General features: G+C 37.3%; 1 protein-coding gene across 1 annotated transcript; it reads right to left on the bottom strand.

Moving 5' to 3' along the window:
• Window positions 1-12,276: 12,276 nt before the first annotated feature.
• Window positions 12,277-21,986, bottom strand: LOC126368008 (glucose dehydrogenase [FAD, quinone]-like). Its single transcript, XM_050011845.1, has 6 exons — window positions 21,893-21,986; window positions 20,916-21,320; window positions 19,422-19,652; window positions 14,589-14,721; window positions 13,693-13,812; window positions 12,277-13,605 (listed from the first exon to the last, which is right to left on the bottom strand). The coding sequence occupies exons 2-6, from the start codon at window positions 21,313-21,315 to the stop codon at window positions 12,351-12,353; spliced, it is 2,139 nt and encodes a 712-aa protein (XP_049867802.1). The 5' UTR covers window positions 21,316-21,320; window positions 21,893-21,986; the 3' UTR covers window positions 12,277-12,350.
• Between the last annotated feature and the right edge of the window lie 713 nt (window positions 21,987-22,699).

Consider the following 22,699-nt stretch of genomic DNA (forward strand, 5'->3'; position numbering starts at 1 on the left):
ATTCTTTTTTGTGGCGCAGTTTGTAAATTCCCTTCATGTTTGGTTAAAAAATAGTTTTTGATATAAGATCTTAAGGTATGTTCGAGTAGATAACTTGGATTCTTTTCAAACGTGAAATCGGTGGAACGTCTATGTAAAAAAGTATCATTAATTTACACGACACTAATTGGTGAAGAAGAGAGTCTAGATTTTATTTTTCAGCGCGGAGGCTTCGTTAGCGAGTGCGGCGCGGAGAGGCGGCGGTGGCGCGACGGACGGATGGCCGCGTCTCTTTTGTTCCTATTCTTCCACCTCCTCAAACGGCCATTCTGTAGCCAACCCTAATAAATTACCAGCTATTGAACCCACGTATTTTTCTATTTCTCCAAGTGCCCCAAATCGATACAAACTGACATTAAGCTCATTCTTACATTCGACCAGGAGGTTCATTTACGTAAATGAGTTTTTAATAGGGCGAGGGTGTAGGTCATTTATAATAATTATATATACGTAGAGTCATATATTATTGATAACTATTGATAACAATCCTTCTGAATCACTTAAGAGATAATCAATCTTTAGGCTTTTTATGCATGTATCTGTGTCGTATTTATTTTATTCTTTGCAAGATGTGCGTGGAAATTTGCTTATTCACTGTTTTTATTAAAGGCGATACGAATGACATGCAATTCAGTGTTGTGTAAGTGCAGCATCATCCTGTCTAGTAATAAGGGGAAACTGTAGCTGTCTTTGCTACGACTCGTTTAACACTTTCAAGTACAGAACGTCTATGGACGTTCCGATTCCAAGGTGTCATTAGGTCATACTACCTATTATGATCCACCAATGATCCATGGTCTCTGTCCGTGAAAGGGTTAATATTTCATCACGGCGCGCATAATCAAATTTTTGTTAGACTACAACAGTTACGAGATCTAAAAGTCATTCGGAAAGGAAATGTTTTAATGTAGTTCTAGAACTATCGCGTTGGAGGTATTTTTTGTAGTAGTTGGCACTAAAACATTTGTAACACCATTAACATGTCGTCGCCTTGTATTCGCCTTTTTAAAAAAACACTTTCCGGTGTGATTTTTGTTAACAAAATCTTGTATAGATTACTTAGTTTCAATCCAGGAAAAAAAATTGTTGTTTAATTTTTTTTACTCAGAATAAATTTTTTGCTGAAGTAAGTCACATGAGAGGGGTTAAAATAGCCACATCGAAGCAATTCATCTAAAAAAACAATATTCCTATTTGACATTTGTTTGCGTTGCGCACATATTTTTATATGCGCAAATGTCAAATTGCAATACCCATTGCTTTTTTAGATGAATTGCTTCGATCTGGCCTTTTTAACCCTCTTGAATATGATTTTTCAAAAAGGTGTTAACGTGGTTTTCACTATCACAAGACGATGTACAGTTTTTGTTGCCGCACTTATATTTTTGTAGTTTTCCAATAGAGAGGCAGGAAGGTGTTCAGGGAAATTACGATCTATTTTCATGAAGCTGGAAATAACGGCACGATCAATTTGAATGCAAGTTTTGGATCTCCTCTTGTAATAGTCTAAAACTGAAACTTAGTGTTGAAATGGTTTTATTTGAGTTGGGGCCGCGAGTCACGAGCTAGAATAAAATAAAGTTAGGCAACTTTTAAGAAATATTAATGTTACAAAAATACTTGTCAGCTAGAAGAGAGCACTGGAAAATATACTTTAACCCACCAACACCAAGTTTCTTATACTTTCCATTTCAATTTTTCTTATTGCTTGGACGATAGTTGCAGCCGTTAAAGAGATAAAGAAATACACTGGCGGTCCTGAAGTCAGGATGGTGGACACTGATGATGACTTGCCATTTAACGCTTAAAGCTTTTAGGTACTTACAATTGTTCTTTGTTTAGGCACAATTAAGAACAAATTAGGTACAATCCTTCTGCATTAAAATATGCTATACTACGTAGGGTGTCCTGACGTTTACCTATTTATCAACCCGAATTTGGGTGAGGCGTTCTTGTCATAAGTAAGTATATATTTTTAATAAGGTTCGAGTCGGAAAGATTTATAATATGTAGCCATTCATTGTAGCACTGTCAACAGTGTGGCTTCATTTATTTAATTGATCGATTTTCACTTATCACTTCTAATGAAATCTGCTGGAATATTAATGTTCTTAAGTGGTCTAGTGTTGTTAAAATTAGAACTAAAGGAAAGTTTGGGTTTTTATTTATCAGTTTATCGCCCCGACTTAGCAGTTTTAATACATTTTCGCCAAATTGACAAAATCCAAGTTAAAAAGAAAAACAGAGGTAGATATAATATTATTGGGCAAAAATAAATTAGTATTAATTTATGCATGATTTTTAAACTTTTAGTTTTAGCTCATTTTTAATACCTACAATAGAGAAATGTGCTAAAAACAAATAGGAAGGCTTTCCGTTGGTGTGATGATTAATATCTGTCTCTGGTAATATGTGATCGAATATGTAAATACGTTAACACCCAGTTAATAACGTGTCCCGAAACGTATGTAACTAGATTACATGTAGGTTCCTGTTTTAATACAATTTGGGACTAAGTTATTCATGCGATTAATACATTGCGTACGCTCTAGAATATACTGCATATCCTTACCCGTATTTGTACTGTAAGATTTTAAGACAATTAAAACAAACTCTTTCATTGTTCACCGTATTTTGAAGTAGGTTTCTATGTGTTAAAGTTGTGAATAGCAAAACTGCAGCCAGGCAACAACTTTTAAAACTTAATTCTGCGCTAACAGCGAACAAAGAAAACAGCCTTAAACCGACAGAGGCTGTTAAAGTTGCACAAGTAATGGAATTTTATATCGAAGTTGCATACCTTGCCTCCGTAACAAAATGGACTTACTTCACTAAATAATAAAAAGTATTTTAAATTAAGGAATAAATTAATCAAAAGAGGAAATCGGATAATAGCAGTAATATAATCCAGTCAAACGAAAATCACAATATGATTTCACTTTTTTTTATTTTCACTTTTATTGTTCACTTTCTTCACTAGTTTTTTTTTTAATGTGCGTCGAGAGCAAGTTGTAATATGCGGCCCACTTGTTGAGGCGTCGCGAGAACGTTCGCGCGCTCGGCGGAGCGTGGGCGACTGCGCTCGCCGCCCATTCATTGAGTACCACCACTACCATTGTCTTCTCATGTCTTTCACGACCATGCCATTTATTTTAAATTAAAATAACATAACATAAGCTCAGGACTATATCCAAACTGGACATACGAGATGAACACAATAACTAAGTACCACACGATCAACTAAGTACCCACACCTCACCGAAGCTTTCTGTTAGACCAACATGATAAGTAGTGAGTCGTATCGCCATATATAACAGTCGAGCCAACCGTGTTAGTGCAAACTGCACTTAAGATGAAAAACTCATTGGTGCAACTCCGGTACCGGGTTTCGAACCGGCGTTCCCAGTTTGAGAAGCAAGCAAGTAAACCATAGGACTACTATGACTACATTGAAATAACGCTAATAAACGAACTCTCCATATGTTTCTTTATATTGTTTTAATGTACGCCATTATCGATGGCTTTTACAAACGACATTTTAATGGTGCATTCATAATATACGCTCGACTATTTAGATAAGAAGGAAGTTGAGTAGTTGTACTTTGTAATCGATGTGTGTATTGATGGTTTTGGTCACTTTATTGTGACTACTTACATTTATGCGTGGAGTGAAATAAGAACAATGAACACAAGATAAGCTCAAAGTTGTGTAGAATTTTGACAATGGAATTGTCGTTGTGGAAATTTATGTAATGGACCAAGTAATCAATTCGGTATTATACAGCATTATAATACGGCATTATAATGCCCAGTCAATTTGATGAATAGGCTAGTTTCCGATTAAGTAGTCAAATCAGTTACTTTTTACCAAACGTCAAAACACGAAATTACTATGGAATTTGTATGACAAAATACACTGTGACGTCATAGACAAACGTGATAAAATGTCGGACTTAATATTAAGTTTTACTTGATTAAAATTCATAATTAAGTTAAAAAGAAAAAAGAAAATGTTTTTCGTAAATTTTAGATCTGTCTTTATTAGTAATCAGAATTTCATAATTTATGTTAAACCTAGTACATGACGCAATTATTATTATCAAATTGCCCTTTCATATTCTCCATTATTCATAATGCCCGCATTAAGCACTTAGTCCATAATATAATAAATGAATGTAAGTTAGAACAGAAAATCCGTTTCCTCCGGAAAGTACTCGATATACGGATCCATTAAAATATTAAAAGTTTTATATATATTCATACTTATTTATCATACTTATGTATTTTAAGTGTCATGCATTTTCAATAATTTCTCATTCAGATTTATGAAAAAATGTAATGATTTCTGTTTTTTATTTATAAAACCTACTGCTTAAACTAACTCACAATTATTATTATAATATTCGTTAATATAATTGTTTCGAGAACCGATGGTAGGGCGGCGATGCGATATCTAGCGCTTTACGTGGTCTGGTCTCGTGAGCCTGTGCTCCTCACGACGACACCTTTAAACCTAGCTTTAAGACCACAATCGGAAATGGAATGTTGACAAATGCTTCACGATAAAAAAAAGAAAAAATACATTAATTAAAAACTACAACAAATGCCTTATTCTGTGTAATGCTGCGCTACGGAAATTAGTAAAAAGCTTCCGGATAAAAAACAAAACGCTCAAACTTAAAACGTCGGGTAAGTTCAAGTAGGGCTCGTGTCTCGAGGGTTCTGTATCGTTATATTGTTCAAAATGTTAGTTTAGGTTTTATGCCTTTTTATAAACATAAATATGTTTATTGTTTGGTTTATTTTGTCATGATTTTCACATGATTCAAGCCTTCAATGTGTGGTTGGAGTATGCTCCTTTCCCCCTCCGGTTGATTGAGGGGAGGCCTGTGCCTAGCATTGGGACGTATGTAGGCTGTTTAAGTTATGTTTCATATTATTGAATTATCGTTAATTCTCATTTTGTTAATTGTTCATGTAAGATGACGTATTAAAAGTGTATTTTTTATAATAAATGACATCTATGTCTATGAAAACTTTCTTTTGTACGATATACCTACCCATTTGCGATTTGGAACTATATACATTTTAGAACGTATCGTTCTCTGTGTACGGAACCCTAAAAAAATAAGTTTTGTGAAATTAAAAAGTGGATTGCTGCACAAATATTTTTTACTGTCGTTACTAAATATTAAAAGCGTATCGCCCTATTTTATTAGGACGTTTGCGCGTTTCAATACGGGTTCATTAATAAATTAGCCTGTAAAAAGCGACAGGCTTTCAAATCTATTTCTGAGTAAAACTCCGATTGGAAATATAATCGTGAACTTTTGTTATGTTGTGTTGTAACGTGCAAGATTATTTATGCAAGTACTCTTATACAGCTTAGGAGATTGAAGACGGAAATCGTAGGTTTAAATAATTTATGATGTCGCGCGTAGTCAGAACGGCAGAGGCGGGCGACGGGGCGACATAGTGTAACGATCGTCTTGTATGAAATATGAAAAATTTTCTTTGAACGCCTACTGCTCTTCTATGCGAAATGTAAGAGTTATCTCGCATTGCAGTAACTAGTGCAGTGGCGCTTTGTTTTACCAGTGAACTTTTGTTTGAAGTTATGTTAAAGCATGTTCAGTATATTGCAAGGACCCGTGTCATTATTTTTTGTAAGTATAATTCAGTCAACCGGAGGGGGTATGGAGCATACTCCACCACGCTGCTCCACTGCGGGTTGGTGGAGGTGTTTTTACGGCTAATAGCCGGGACCAACGGCTTAACGTGCCCTCCGAAGCACGGAACCATCTTACTTTTTCGGACAATCAGGTGATTCAAGCCTGAAAAGTCCTTACCAAACAAAGGACAGTTTCACAAAGTGATTTCGACAATGTCCCCATCGGGAATCGAACCCGGACCTCCAGATCGTGAGCCTAACGCTCTAACCACTAGACCACGGAGGCTGTTACCCCCTCCGGTTGATTGAGGGGAGGCCTGTGCCCAGCAGTGGGACGTATATAGGTAGTTTATGTATATGCCACACACATCAGTCACTACGGCTCTGTGGTATACCGGCTTGCTTCTCAATGGGGAGCGTCGCGTCGGTTTGAACCCCGGTACCGGACTGCTCTAATGAGTTATTCATTTATTTTAAGTGCAATTTTCACTATCACATTTGACTCGACCATATTAGACGGCGATACGGCTCACCGCCTATCACGTTAGTCTAACAGAAAGCTCGGTGAGGTGTGGGTACTTAGTTCATCTTGCTATTAATGTACTGACTACCAAAATTGGGATATAGTCTTGAGCTTATGTTATTTTATATTTCAGAAATTGATGCACAGCGCTAATAATCGATTTCGAACATTATACTGTCTTCTACGAACACAGTTAAGAAATAGGTAATAAGTTATTTTTGTTTGAAATGACTTATTTTGTACATTTACTGCATATTTTACCAACATCGGCAGATATGCTCCAGTAGCGCACGCACTTAGGACCATCAACGATATTTCTCAGCAGTGTACTGACATCGACCTATTTACGTGTTCGTTGACGGAATTCACGGAGTTAGTTATTAAATTCTTTAGTTAGGTACTAATGTTATAATTGCATTACATAGTCGAATTGGGACTGCCTGTAATGTCTATGTAATTTGTGTTAATAAATAAATAAATAAATATTTATAGGCCAGTTTTCAACTAATCAAAGTTACTTTTTACTAAACGTCAAAACACGAAACTACTATTATGGAATTTGTATGAAAAAGCACACAGTGACGTCATAGAAAAACGCGATAAAATGTCGGACATATTGTTACGTTTTTCTTGATATTTTTTTTAGAATGTCATAATTTATCTTGAACCTATTACACGACCCAATACAAATGGGGAGCGCTGAGAGCTCTCACCCGGTAATAATAATAAGTACGTACTATACTGTACAGTTAAGTATCTAGCAGTCTTCTTCTATCGTGTGGGTTGTGCGGGGTGAATTACCAACCTCAAGATGAGGTGATGGTGAAGTCGTAACATGAGCCATGTCAGGGGCCTTTAGCGGCGCAATAATAACCTAACTAGCAGTGACCGGATTACCTTATTTAAATGTATTGAAAAAATCCCGCGAAACCGGGATTGACAAGAACCGATAACGTAAATTAATAATTTGTTTTAAGGAAACCTATAAAATTTTAAACCATCGTAATTTTTTTTTGATCCCAGGATTTTTATTGCCTATCAAAATAAATGGTTTTGAGATGCCGCCTCCATACTTTTACAGCATTTCTTGGGATAATATGAAATTTGGATAAATAAGCGCTAGAATATCCGATCACTGGTTTCAACTTAAAGTACGTCACTTGAAGAGGCAGTTTTTTGCACCCTACTAACTTACAGACATTTTACTAACTTACCTACTACCTGTGCACAACTTATCACCTTTGCGGCTTAACGTTCGCTATGCAATAGTAATATTCTAAGTCCTATCATTCGTTGTAGCGCCTTTGGGTCTCATTGGGAGCATAACGTTACAAAATCTGTAGACGGCTGCGTACCCAATTTTGAACCTTAGGAAATTATATTAAAGTTTACAGTAGCTCAAAAGTTTGTAATGTTGCTAACAGTTTACAGACACGCATAAACGAAATTCGATTTAGGGAATGATTTATCGACTGTACGCAGTGATGAGAATTTGAACTTTGAATAATGGTTACGTCGTACTTTGACTTATATAGGACACCTTGATACCTTTCCATTGAAAGTCGCAGTAAACGTTTAGTTTGTTGTTGTTTATGTAAGAAATATAAGTACTTAATAGATTTATAATATTCGTAATATTCATCTATACAGGGTGTTAGTGACATCGTAACGAATACTCAGGGGGATGATTCAGACCATGATTCTGAGTTATATATCAAGTGCAATTTTCTGTCGCAAAATTCATGTTTTTTTTTTTTTTAATTATTTTCATATCTATACTTTTGCGGTGGAAAATTCCACTTGATATTAACTCGGAATAATCAGCTGAATCATCCCTCTCAGTATTCGTTACGACATCACTTACACCCCGTACAAGTACATACGGTAGCCATGCAAGTAGGTATGGGTGTTAGTGACAATGTAACGAATACTGAAGGGGATGATTCAGACCATGATTCTGAGTCGATATCAAGTGGAATTTCCTGTTGGAAAAGTCATGTAAATATTAGTGCTTTTTTAAATTATTTTCCGTTCCATACGTAAAATGAATAGGTATTGAAAACGTTTTCAATTCAATATTAGATAGCCAAAATGTCTTTCTTAAATATATAATCTCGTACTTTACTTTCATGAAGAGGAAGTACATAAGTAGTATGTTTAAATAAGGATTTAATGCGGTTAGTCTAAAAGTTCTTACTATCTCATTTATAACATCCGCGAGCTAGCTAGTCGAGTCATATTTAACTTAAATAAAATATTCAGAGTTGAGAACTATACGGCCAAGCTGCGATTTAAATTAGCATCTGTAAAAAGAAGTCGTAAGGCATCTTTTCCACTGCTAGCGAAGAAAATACGGTCCAAATAGTGAATGTTGTAATAACATTCAATGTATGGCCCATGCCGTGTTGTAAGTGGAGGTGTCTCACGTCGTGGCGTGGTGGTGGCGATGGCCAAAACTTAAATTTATTTTATCTTCTTCTATCGTGTGGATTGTGAGGTGAATTACCAACCCCATCAACCCTGGTGTCAGGGTTATTACTGAGCCGCCATAGGCCCCTGATATGACTCGTGTAACGACTACGTACTTACATTAGTAGGTAACTAATAACCGGGACCAACGGGTTAACGTGCCTTCCGAAGCACGGACTTCTTTTATTATTCACACTATTTGTTTTATTGAGTTTTAGTTCTAAAATATTACAATTATGCGTGGCACGTCACGCTCCGGTAGGGAAGTATTGCCATTTATTATTATTTGAAAGTTGTGAGGGCCGGACCGAATGCAGCCCGCGGGGTCACTGCGACCTTGACAGATCTATTGTGACCCTAAGTCCCTACATTTAAATATCCTCCTCTAGACCGATCCGTTCGAATAGATCCAACGTCTTTTTGGGAGAAAGCTCCATGACTTCCTGGGGGTCCATTATGTGGCCCCCAAGTGTACGGCTTCTACTATGTATGAGAGCCTCGCAGCTGCATAGCAGATGTAGTGGCGTCTCATCTTCCCCTAAGCAGAATCTGCATAGAGGAGACTCGGTCAGCTCCATTCTGTGTAGGTGCTTATTGAGTCTACAATGCCCCGTGAGGGCCCGTATCAACAACCTAACCTGCCCCCTAGTGAGAGTAAGGATTTTTGATGATAATTTCTTAGAAAAAGGTCTAATCAGCTGCTTTGAATGTTTTAGGCCAACTGAGTTGTACCAAAATTTCTTGGATTCATTTCCTAGTCGCACCCCCAGATGATATCTAGAGGTGCTTTTCGAGATCCCGCAGAAGGGTTCGGGTCCGGTTAAACTTGTGCCCGATCCCTCTCTTGCGAGTTCGTCAGCAATTTCATTGCCCTTAATGTTAGAGTGCCCTGGGACCCAGCCTAGTGTTACCGAGTTTGAGGCCCCCAACTTATTCAGACTATTAATACACTCTAGGGTGAGTAATGAGTCTGCTTCAGACGCCGCCACCGCCTTAAGGGCAGCCTGGCTGTCCGACAGTATGAGAATGTTACTGTTTGTGTTCCCCAAATTTTGGTGCACACAATCAATGATGGCATACATCTCGGCCTGAAAAACTGTGGCGTGCGCCCCCATGCTGGTCACCCTCCTTCGCTTGGGGCACCCTCCGTATACACCCGCCCCTGAGAGCCCGTCTCGCTTAGAGCCGTCGGTAAACCACACCCGATCAGCACTGGGAAAGGGCGAGGGTACAGTTCCAGACCACTCCTCTCTCTCTGGTATTACCACCTTGAAGTACCTCACAAAGTTATGAGTCCCGACCATGACGTCTGAGGGCATCGCCATGACCGGGTCAGTCATAAGGTCCTCTTTGAGCTTTCTCATGACAGTTGATCCCCATGTCGTCTTACCCCTTTCCTTAGCTCGGAGCATAGCTATTCTAGCTTCCCCGATTATGTAGAGATGGAGTGGAGGCAGGTTTAGTGCCGCCTCCATTGCTAAGGTCGGTGTGGACGACATAGCTCCCGGTATTATCATACAAGCCATTCTTTGGACGCTGGTTAGGTCCGAAATGTAGGTTCCAATAGATGCCTTTTTGAACCATGCTGCACAGCCGTACGCGAGCATAGGCCTCACCACAGCAGTGTAGAGCCAAAGCATGGCCTTAGGTTTAAGGCCCCATCTTGAACCAGCTAGGCGCCTGCAGGTGCCTATTGCAGATTTGGCTTTTCTTGTGATACTACCTATGTGTTGTGACCATGTAAGCCTTTGATCGAAGGTCAATCCCAAATATTTAACCTCGCTAGAGAAGCCTACTTATAAAAGTATTGCCATATAAAAACGTTTGTGTTACCACTTATTTTATTAGTAAGAATCTATTGCCAGTAAAGATATTAATGTTTCCAACATATATCAGGTGTAAATACAAAAGTTAAGGGTACAATTCGAATACAGAATTCAAAATCTAAGTGCACTAAAATTACTCGATACTGTCTTGGGCGAATGATGGCCATATTCAACGCTTGATTTATTTTATATAAGCCGCCTAAATGTGCACCATGTATATTTATGCGCAATAAACGGTAGTGAAAGAAATATATGTTTATATTGCCTATAAATGAAAATAATAATAGCTAAATAGATAATTTTTGACTATTCGATTTTATCAAAACATTCGCGGTTGTTTTTTTTTACAGAAGCCCGTCTGACCTTCCAATCCGCGAAGGGAAAACCAGCTCAATACAGGTTAGGTCACATACCTCCGAAAATGCATTTCTCGGAAATGTGGGTTGCCTCACGATGTTTTCCTTCACCGCTGAGCACGTGATTATCATTTATGAACCAAACATGAATGCGTAAACAAATTTAACAGTCATTGGTTTAGGCCTGTGCTGGATTAGTACCTGCGACCTAAAAGTGAGAGCAAGCGTTCTACCAACTGGGCTACCACGGTGCGGCGGCACTGTTCTTGATAGCGACAAGCGCTGAAAGAGGAAAAATGTCCATCAAGCCAGGGAGATCGGTGTCGGAGTCCTGACGTATTTGTTGTCGCGAGCTGATTGGCCGCCTCTATGGCTAGACTAACCAGGTGTCAGGATCGTGTATTACGTCCTGTATTAATATTGAAATGCCTATTTACTTGCATACATTTTATTCTATATAATACTATTGTACTGTATTTCAGTTTAATTTGGAAAACGAGCATGTGGCTTTTATGCAAACTGGCGTGTGGCTGAAAACAAACAGTACTAAGTAATACAGTACTTCAGTCCCTACCGCGGCGCGCTATAAATCTTCGCTTGCCAGCTATGACATATTTTACGACACGCTACGAGAAAGCCTCTTGGTATTTTCCTACATATTAACAATTAAATTGCAGCACAGTGCTCGAATTGTTTTTTGGGGAAACAAGAAATTCCTTCGCAGTCTAGATAAGTAAGTAAGTATAATTATTGTTAGAGAATACTCTACAACGAGCTGCTTATGTAAAATATCCTTTAGATAACTGAGTTGGCTGTAGATTGTATTGTAAAATAATAAAGTTGTATAAGCTTTTTGGGGTTGTGAGGTCTTGCGGCGGATATAAAGACATATTTCCGCTTGGTTTGGAACGAAAAATTAAAAATCTCCGCGGTGAATTTATTATGCATACATTCAGCAGTCCTTTCCTCGCGGATTTGTGAACTGATTCAATACTTTTCCCTCCCTAATGGATCTCTGTACAGAACCATTAATTTTATTATTTAGGGCATCGTGATGCGGCAAAACCCCTTCTCACGCCCTGTTCCTATTTAATGAAATCAAACGACGTCCGCTGATTTCTTTATTCGGCTTCTATTAACTGAAAAGGGTAGGCCTGAAAGACTTTCCTGACCTAATCGAAAATAATTTGCCAAAAGGACGGGTGAACCGCAATTTTCTTGTTAAGATCAATTAGTTCCTTCGATTTTTTATTGATAGGTTTAATATACGAGTACTAAGACACATAGCACTTGTCTTCTTATGTTAGTATATGTGGCAGAAATTCATCATACACAAAGGGATTTCCATTGCAGTTTCTGAAGAAGGTAAACAACACAATATTGCGAGCATTTTATTTTGCTTATTTATATTTAAACTAACATAATATTAAACTAACTTAATAATACCTTACTAGTGGCAAAATATTTTATCTGACATTATTTACAACATTAGCCCAAGTTCTCTTAATCATATCTGCACCTTTTTCACCAATCATTATAGCAGGAGCGTTGGTATGAGCTGATGTCGTCCTAGGAATTACACTAGAGTCTACTACCCTAAGGCCTTCTACTCCATACACTCTCAACTCAGGATCCACTACGGCTTCGGGGTCAGTCTGCGGGCCCATCTTGCAGGTGGCAATCTGATGATGCAGACTTATCATGAGAGTCCTCACAGCGCACTCCCAGTAAGAATATGACCCAAAAGCAAGTGTTTCGCATCCCGGATACGTAGCTCTATGCAACTTGGCTCCATATTTCTGAAAAGCTTTAGACTGTCCCAATTGTATAATATATTTAATGGCAGCAATCATAGTTTCCATATCTTTAGAGTCCGTGAAGTAATTAGGGAAAATCCTAGGTTGAGAATAGGGGTTAGAATCCCGAAGTTCCAGGAAACCTCTAGATCTTGGATGTAGGAGTATTGGAATGGCCGACCAGGTGTCTTTGCCGCTTAGACTTCCAAAAGCTGTGTAATAAGTATTATCTGAAATTTTCCAACTCTGTCTAAATATACCGCCAGAATCTAAAGTCATTGACGAGCCCAGACTTAGCAGTTCTACATCTGGAACTTGCTCGGGGTCCTCAGATACATTTGTTTTTAAGTAACCGATTGCTTCAACTGTGCCAGGGCTAGCCAGCAGGCCATCTCCGTACTGCAACCACTGAATAAGATTAGGCAGCGTTGATATCTTCGGCTCAATAAGACTGGCATTGGTAGTGTTTAATTTGAAGATTACTCCAGGGAAACAAACGTGGTCGTACAGGTTCCTACCAACTTGCAAGTCAGCTATGACAGGAATTCCAAGTTCCTTTAAGTGGTCTTTGGGTCCGACGCCTGACAGCATGAGTAACTGGGGGGAAGCTATAGGTCCTGCAGAGAGGATGATTTCCCTGTGGCAGCGAACTACATATTTAACACCATTCTTGATATACTCGACAGCGTACGCTCGTTTTGTTTTAGGTTCAATAATGACCTTTGTGGCTCTAGCTTCAGGTAAAATATGTAGATTTCGTCGTCGTTTGTGTGGACGGAGGAAAGCTTTAGCAGTGCTCCACCGGTGGCCTCTGTTGGTGGTTGTCTGGACGTATCCGAACCCGAGACCATCAGGGGCATTATAATCCACAGTGCGATGTCCATACAATCTGCCCGCCTCCAGGAAAGCCTCAACCAGTCCAGTTCTGTAAATAATAAAAAAACATTTTTCATTCTCTGTTAAATAATAGTAGGAATATTTCACGATAAAATTAATGAAACCAATTAGGTACCTGAATGGAGGACCTTCCACTATCATTTCGCCATCACGTCCGTTGTAGGGGAAATCCTTATATTTCTTAACTTCTGATCGCTGAGACTTCTTGAAGTACTGCAGAACTTCGTTGGAAGTCCTGTAATTTTAATAATTAGCATAAATTGCCTGTTCGTACTACCGTATTATTAGTGATTGTAGAGCTGTTACTTTTCTTTAGTTATATAACTCGTTTTGAAGTAAATTTCCAGTAAGTTATTTTTATATAGGTCAGAAATTCGGTATCATAATTATTTACGTAAACTTGACGATAGTCCATAATATAGAGTTGATATTACCATTCATCGCATTACATAAAAAATACAATACGTACGTACGTAACGTAAAATTATTACTATATTAAAAAGACTATTTAAGAACAGTATTATACGTATACAACAAACTGCCTGGCCATATCACACAAGCAAATAATTTCACTATATTTAAACTAAGACTTAAAAAATTCTATAGTTTTGACGACCTGTAATTGATAATAATTATTTTAATCAAATCAAATCAAATATACTTTATTGCACACAACATACAAAACAAATTCACACAATTTAATGTAAGTAATTGAATTCGGTAATAATATTTAATATTTTATTTTATTTATTTCGTACGGCTGATGATGATGATTTAATATAAATTGAATTTTGTAATATATGTGACGTGTAATTATTATTATCAATAAGTGACTATGACTATTTTATTACCAGGTTTGATAGGGTCGGTCCCCGACCTTTATAACACACACGTGGAGAAGAATGGATTGTGCTTAGTTTGTTCATTTGTAATTTCCCTGTACATTAAGTTTTTGTGCAGGAACGGGTTGTTGTATTGTGTTTGTATAGTAAGAGTAGTAATTTCACTCACCATCCGTAGTTTCCATCCTCAGCGACTCTGTCCCAATCCTGGGGCCGGCCTCGGGTGTAGATCATATAGTTAGTGACGCTGGTACCCCCCACTGCCTTGCCACGGGGCCAGTAGCACCTCTTTCCTTCACTACCTGCAATCGACAAGCATACATACACATATACATAAAATTACGTCTATTTATAATGCGTCTATTTCTTTTTTGAGGGTCTTTCTATTTATAAAGCTGTCTGTAAAACTTTAATAACAAAAACATCATAGAAGGAAAAAAATGAAGAGAGGAAGGGGTAGACCTAGGAGAACATTTTTGAAACAAATAAAAGAAAAGGTGCAGGTATCAGGAGGTGAAGGATTTGGCGGGAAGAAGAGAGGAATGGCGATTACTCCACCGACAAGAGCGCAGCTCTTAAATAAAGAGAGAAAAGTTTCATATGTATTGCTGTATGTGTACCTAAATAAATAGGGTAGGTAGAGACCACGGGATTCTACCTACTACTATCCTGGGACACCACTTTCGCTTCTTCCATACTCATCAAAGACTCCATCCATGCTCGCCGGTTTAAAGTACTCTGGACCTGACCTTTGTTTAAAAATCTTGGATCTGATCGCGGTTGATACGCCTAGGTCTTCTTACAACCCTAACACTTACACCCATATCGTAATTGAACATGATTAAAGTAAAGTAATAATCAGTCGAGCAGAGCTACAGTTAAGAGCCTGTCCAGATGAGGCGTTTTACGTGCGTTGTCATACCACAGAGTACGTAACACCGTACGGATACAGACGCACATCTCCAAGTATGCAGGAATCTATAAAGTAATAAAATTACTCTGTGGTATGCAGACGCGAGTAAATCGCGCCTTCTGAACAAGGTCTAAACGGGTTGCATACCAGCGAGATGCCCATTTGATTCGCCCAGGTTATTCATTCATTCATTTTGAAATTTTCAGCTGTCAATCATCCCTTTTCCTTATGGCGGATAAGAAAATGACAGGTATAACTTAAAATTAGGAGGTGTCTGCAGAAGTCAGCAACAATGTTCCATTAATGTGTAAGCAAATAGTTTATTCATACATTTATTCTGAAAGCAACAAGTCGATAATTTGCTGCTACTTTGTTGTTAATGTCCGAAGGCTTTGGTGCTTCTGTTTTCTTAATGACCCTCGGCAGTTATCACATTTCCGAAAACAAACGAATGCTAATTTCCATGTTCATCAATTATTAGATTTACTCGTATCGTGTATAAGAATTTGAATTCGGAACTAAGTACTTACTTACTTCACATTAACATTAATTTGAATTTGGAAATGTGACAATTGGCAAGAGTCATTAAGAAAATAGAAGCACTATTGATAAATACATACCTATTCTTTGAAGTTGTTCGTCATCTGGTTGTAGATTGTCTTTTAGTGACTTGTGACTATGCCCATCCCGATAAGGATTACGAGATGTATCTATCTGTACGTCCAATGGTTATAAAGTCTGATTCAATTACTTTATGAATAATTGGATAAACAATACTGAATGCATAGTGAAGTTTGCCCGGTCTAGCTAGCCTATGAATCCATTAATTATTATGACGGATACACATATGCACAATACACAATAGGTATTGCACATGTTACTTCAGCAAACTAAGTCATGAACAATAGGCGTGATTTAACGAAATATATCAGAGAGTTTGTTAAACTTTTTGTTTGATTCCTACTTTGCTATGCCGATTCCCTCGTTTTTTTTCAAAATCGTTTATTTTCAGTATCACCATCACGATTATTAGATAATACTTATTCCAAAAAGGCCTCAGTTCCGGTCCGTAAAATTCGGAGGTTCTGGGTTGGAATTCCGGTAGTGACATACTTACCACAAAAATCACTTTATGATCCCTAATTTGGTTAAGACGTTGCAGGCTGATCACCCAACTGTCAGAAAGTACTTCGTGATATGTGTGGGCAGGGTATTTTATGAATTCTCTGAACCACAAAAAAGCTGGATTTGAGTATAAGTGGGTATGTAGTATCACATACCCACTTATCCGTTCAGTGGATCGCAGTAAAAGTTGTTAAACTTCGGTAATAGTTTTCAATCAACAAGCACATGTGTTGTTAAAACTCGTTACTACCAGATCGTAGACTAGACGATGCCATTACGTTAGTATTTGAGACTCATAATGTGCCAGTACCGAGACAAACCAACGGTTCAACGAAATTTGAAAGTCAAAAATTTTATCGTCTGTGAGTATGCAAAATCGGATGGTGTTTGGCTAAAACCCGCTTTGTTTACGCGACAATCGCACCGGAAAATATTATGCACAGGAGTATTTTTATGAAACTAGCAATGGCAAAAAATATGGGTCTACCCATCGTTTGCTCTGAATAGAACCAGTTTACGCAAACGGACGTAGTATTATTCCTTATTCTATGGCAAAAGTAAATAAATAATACTTTCATATCAATGAGTAACAACCATGTGTTTAATGTTAAAATGGTGGTCATTCCTGCGTTTGATAGTTCTAACGTACACAACGAACGAAATAAAAGAAGAACGGAGTTCGGCTTGTTCCCCGACTATTCTAGGGGATGTTTGTTGTGGAAAAATTTGCGATGAAAATTAATAAATAATCGATAGAGTCACTAATATATTTTAAATGGTTCTAACACTAGCCTTTTCTCTGTCGTGCACGGGTAGGCCCTATTTTAAAAAATTACAGACTAAAATAAAATAAAGTTTTGTCTGCTAGAATTTGCACCATAATGCTTATACTATTTTCTTAATGCGCGTCATTTGCAATGCTTTTGATGCTGTTTTCACCAACAATATGCATTAACATAACATAAGCTCACGACTATAAAGTTTTGTTTCATTTCCCAATTGGGGTAGTCAGAGGTACATCCATCGCAAGATGAACTAAGTACCTACACCGAGTTTTCTGTTAGACCAACGTGATATGATAATAGGTGGTGAGCCGTATTGCCGTCCATAGCGGTCGAGCCATATGTGTTAGTGTGTGTATTACCAAACTACTCAGATTATAGCACGTCATACGTATTTAGTAGAAATGTACACGCTGCTTTCATAACTTAGTAAATGTTTAATACTCTATTGAAGCAAGGAGAAAAGACTAATTACAAAACTAAGTTATAGCTCATAATGGTGTTAATAAATTATGCAAAAGCAATTGATTGTTACAATTCATTGAAGTGGTTAGATAGTACGGAATCGCATTGCAGATACGGGTGATTTTTACGAAATTGGCAAATATTGAGAGAAATTTCATTACCTTGTGAAACTGAGAAATGGTTGGAATGGAAAGAAATCAATCGTGGTCGGGATCTTCGCAGTTGAAGAAAAATATATTACCTAGTAGGTGTACCTGTATACCTATCTTCCTATTTAATCATATTTCAGTGAGTGTTTGTAACGGCCTTCCTGGTCAGTGGTTGAGCGTTGGCTTCGCGATCCGGAGGTCCCGGGTTCGAATCTCGGTGGGGACATATCCCAAAAATCTCTTCGTGATCGGTTAGTTTGGTTAGGACTAAGGAAGATGATAAGTCGTCAGCCCCGGTTACTACTTACTGATGTAAGTATGTAGTCGTTACATGAGCCATGTCAGGGGCCTTTGGCGGCTCAATAATAACGCTAACACCGGAGTTGTTGAGGTTGGTCTTCCACCTCACAACACAACAACAACATCTCCCTAGCATTATCCCGTTTTTCACAGGGTCCGCTTACCTAACCTGAAGATTTGACAGGTCCGGTTTTACAGGAGCGACTGCATGTCTGCCCTTCCAACCCGCGAAGGGATCCAGCCCAATACAGCGTTATGAAAACAAATCTATGAATCAAATGTCACATTTTGTCTCAAAAGTCTATTTCATATTATAATGTGACAAATTATTCCTCAGTGTCGCCGTGGTGCCCCTACACGTAAGACCTCTACCCTGAAAAGAGGTCAACATTGCTAATGTATCGGTCTCGGAGGATGCATCCAACATTCAGAAATGTATACATAAACCTTAGGCTAATAGGTATAACTAACCTACTTGTAACAAAGACTGTCTTTAGTCTAGCGGTAGAGAGAGCGTTCGCATTACGACATTCAGGTACTGGATTCGATTCCCCATGGAGAAATTGTCAAAATCACTTTGAGAGACTGTCCTTAGTTTGATTAGAACATTGGGTGAACAACTTCTCCAAAAAGTGATGGGTCCGATGCTTCAGAAGGCATGTTAAACCAATACCGTTAGTCCCGGCTCGTAGCTGTTACATGAGTCATGTCATAAGAATTTGGTCAATACTCAACATCCACGACTGTTAATTGGGTTGGTGAGGAGAAGCAATGACCTGTTTGTTTCTATTTTTTTTATATTACTTGGGTTAACAGCTGCTAATATTGAAAACTTTACTTAAGCTTAACTCCACCGACATTCATAAAATATTTAAGTACCTAATATTAGATAGAACGACTATATCAGTACAATTAGTTTATATTTCAATTAGCTTTATCCCGCGGCTTCGCTCGCGATTAAATCGGAGTAACACGGTGTCTCTTTCCTAATGTATCCATTTTCAGCTTCCTACTTTGAAAACTGCAGAATATCCCATATAAAATTTCACTCTCTCTTTGAAGGGGTTGAGGCAGAGAAGGTTGCGTTTTCATACAAATTCCATAGTAATTTTAACGTTTAGTAAAAAGTAACTGATTTGACTAGTTGGGAACTAGCCTATCGTAAGTATGTCAAGTCAAAGAAAGCTGTTGTTGTTGAGCTGCTGCTCATCGTTAGCCAAGTTGGCTAAGGACCCGCGAGAAATGCATGAGTTCACAAAGTATCTTACCTATACAAGTACCGGGCTGCGGTTCAGTGACATACGGCCAGCTGTAGTCTGACAACTGCAGATACGGCACAAACATGGGTATGTCTGACAGGAGCATCTCTGGCTTGCCAGCCTCAAGAACTAGCACCGTGGCCCTGGGCTTTTCTTCAGACAACCTGGCTGCCAGCACTGAACCTGCCGAGCCAGCACCCACTATGACGTAGTCGTACACCTCCAATGGCTGGGTGTGCCCTGAAAATTGAACAAATTTTTAATAATATAAGAAAAATACACTTGTTCAATGTGCCTAAAGTTATTTTAGACGACTGAAATTTCCTTTCCTATAATTATTTAACACTGTTAAAACAATTATATTTCCCTTTCGGTCCGTGAAGGACTTCGTCATTTCTAATTCACATAATAAGTACTTAGTATGTATCTTTCTTTAGACAATTAAAGTGTCCTGGTGGTCTGTTTTCTAGTTACAAAAACGATGTAATTGCAAGTACCGTCTGCATTCGTTTGTATTCTAGTTTGTAAAAAGTACGTAATGTATGTATGTGATTGCAAGCACCAATGGATTAAGTGGATTCCTAAAAACACAAACTTATAAACTTTTACAGTAAAATAATAAACTTTTGATCTAAGGTAAGTTATCTCACACAAATTGCGTTCGTTAATTATGCTTTAAATAAAACAATATATTAAATATATAGCAAAATAAACATAATTATGCTGATGATATACTAGGTACCTACTTGTGGTACCTTGCCACAAGGACATTTTAATACAAAATTGATTATACAGGCAATGATTTTTTCTATATCAAAAACTGGAATTCTTATGTTAACAATGGGTACTTAATTGAATGGAGCGCGCACTGGTCATACTAATTGTCAATCTAAAACAGTAATTAAGTATGGATGAAGGTAATCAGATATGAATTTGTGAGAATGCTTAGTAAAATATGCTTTAATTTATGTTTATGTGTTTTTAAACACTCGCATCACACCATCATTAAGATTTTGATGATAAACATAAAGTTTTTGTTTTGTCTAAGTCTTAAGTTATTGTTTACAGCTGATTCTATAGCTAGCTGATACCTCACGTTGCTGTTTTTGGAGTTGAGGTCGTTAGATAATCGTAGCTTTACTACTAGAGAGCTTTACTAGAGATTAGTGTTGCCGTTAATCGATTAATAATCGATTATTTTCTAAGCCCCTAAATAATCTAGATATCGATATGCCTATCGATAGTATCAGATATAATTGTAGAATTTCCAATATCGATAGTATCGATACTATCTACTTATAAGCATATTTAGATTATTTATTAGAGATAATATGAAACTCCAAATTGAAGAAGGTTTCCAGAAAACAATGTTGTTTATGTTAACATTGGGACGGGTTACGCATCACTTAAGAAAGTGCATCATAATTAGACACCACATGTAACTTTGTTTTGGAGAAAGTATGAAATAAAAAATAGTTCAATAAGTTATTTAAGTCAACTTACCTTTAGGCAGAGGATATGAATCTCTCAAAAAGTCAAATATGTCTCCATTGATAGGTGCGTAGTTGATAGCCATGGATTGTTTCATCATTTCCACAATGGGACTCTGAGGATGTGACGTTTCAAACGGGTAGTACCTTCTTTCTCTGGGATCCTTTTTGTTCGAGTACTTCTTCCGACTTTGATTATGTATGTAATTGTTACTACTACGCGTGTTTGTGTAGCTAGCGTCATTTTTGACAAATGTGGGATATGGCCATAGTATTTTCGGGCCTCTTTCGTTTACCTGATAATCTGCATCCTCATCTTCAACAATAGCAAATTCGTCATCAGGGATAGCTTTAGCTGAACTGTATAGTAATCCTAATATCACAAAACTTAATGCAGTCTTAAACTCTTTCATTATGTCTGAAACAGAAAAAAAAAATACTTAGATAAAGTTAAATAAAGTAGTAGTAGTAGTAGTAATAAGTAGTAAATAAATAATAATTAGTAGTAGTAGTTAAGTTAGTTATGCTGTTATAAATTCGGAGCGTTGAGGACTCTCGTTGCACAGAATACCTCCTCATTGAAAGTCGAAAGTTTGTTTCCAAAAGCGGTATAATTTTTTTAAACTTTTAAGAAAAGAAAAAGGTTTTTCTGACTCAACTTTCGACCAGGTCACCAAGTTCCCAAGTCAACTTATCATTCGTTGGCGGTTTCCAGCGAATTAAACAAATTAATTTGGTAGTGATAAGAAATCATACCTCAGGAGAATTCGTAAATTACCTTTCGAGTTCGAGATAAGCACAGAGACTGGGGCATCAATTTTGGAACTCCACAAAAATATTTTTCCGAAGTTTATTTATTAAAGTAAATATTTATTAATTTATTTAAGTACGAGTATTTTAAGTACCAAAGTAAAGTATTGTATAATCATTTTATTGCGATAAATGATTAAACTCAATTTTTTTAATGCAGCACTAAAATATGACACTTACCTATTTATGTAAATAAATTCTTATTTTTGATTTACCATTAGAAATTAAAAAAAAGTTTTTTCACGTTACCGGCGTGCTGTCGTGCCGGCGTGCGCGCAACGATTGACCGTTTTTGAATCGAACGCACTGCGGGCCTTGACCGTGCGCAGGTTGGCCCGCTATGTTGACATGATGACCAATATCAAGGACCATTCTTACATGCGAAAGAAAATAGCCGATCATGCAAAGCTTGGCATACCTACGTACATTCATTTGAATCTATTCATACCTTATTTTGATTGTTTAAATTACCTTTGTACAGTTATTTACTCTAGATTTTTTTACACAAGTGCTTAACTGCCGAAGTACTCGTAATTTAAAAGGTTGCCTGGCAGAAATTACTGTTTAGCAATAAGGCCGTCTATTGTGCTTATTTTTATTCGTATGTATACGTCCTGTGTATATGTTTTGTGCAATAAAGAATTATTGATTAATTGATTAATCAACAATAAAAATGTATTCTCTAATTTCAATGTGGCTTAATAATATATAGGCAGTTAAAATTAACTAAGATCGTTCAGATTTCAATAATCTAAAAATTACTAGTAAGTAGGTTTATATTAATTAAAATTCCGGAACAATTAATATAAAAATTATCGGATATTATGTAAATATACCTATTATGTGAAGCCTATAAAAATACAGATGCTCAAATAATAAAAAACGAGGTCAAACGCACGACTTTATATATTTACATTTACTTATATTTACATTTTAATACAAAGTTTTGACAATAGACTCATTACTTACTGCAGAACAAACAATTGG

This window comes from Pectinophora gossypiella, chromosome 7, assembly GCF_024362695.1.
Source record: "Pectinophora gossypiella chromosome 7, ilPecGoss1.1, whole genome shotgun sequence".
Classification (NCBI taxonomy): Eukaryota; Metazoa; Arthropoda; class Insecta; order Lepidoptera; family Gelechiidae; genus Pectinophora; species Pectinophora gossypiella.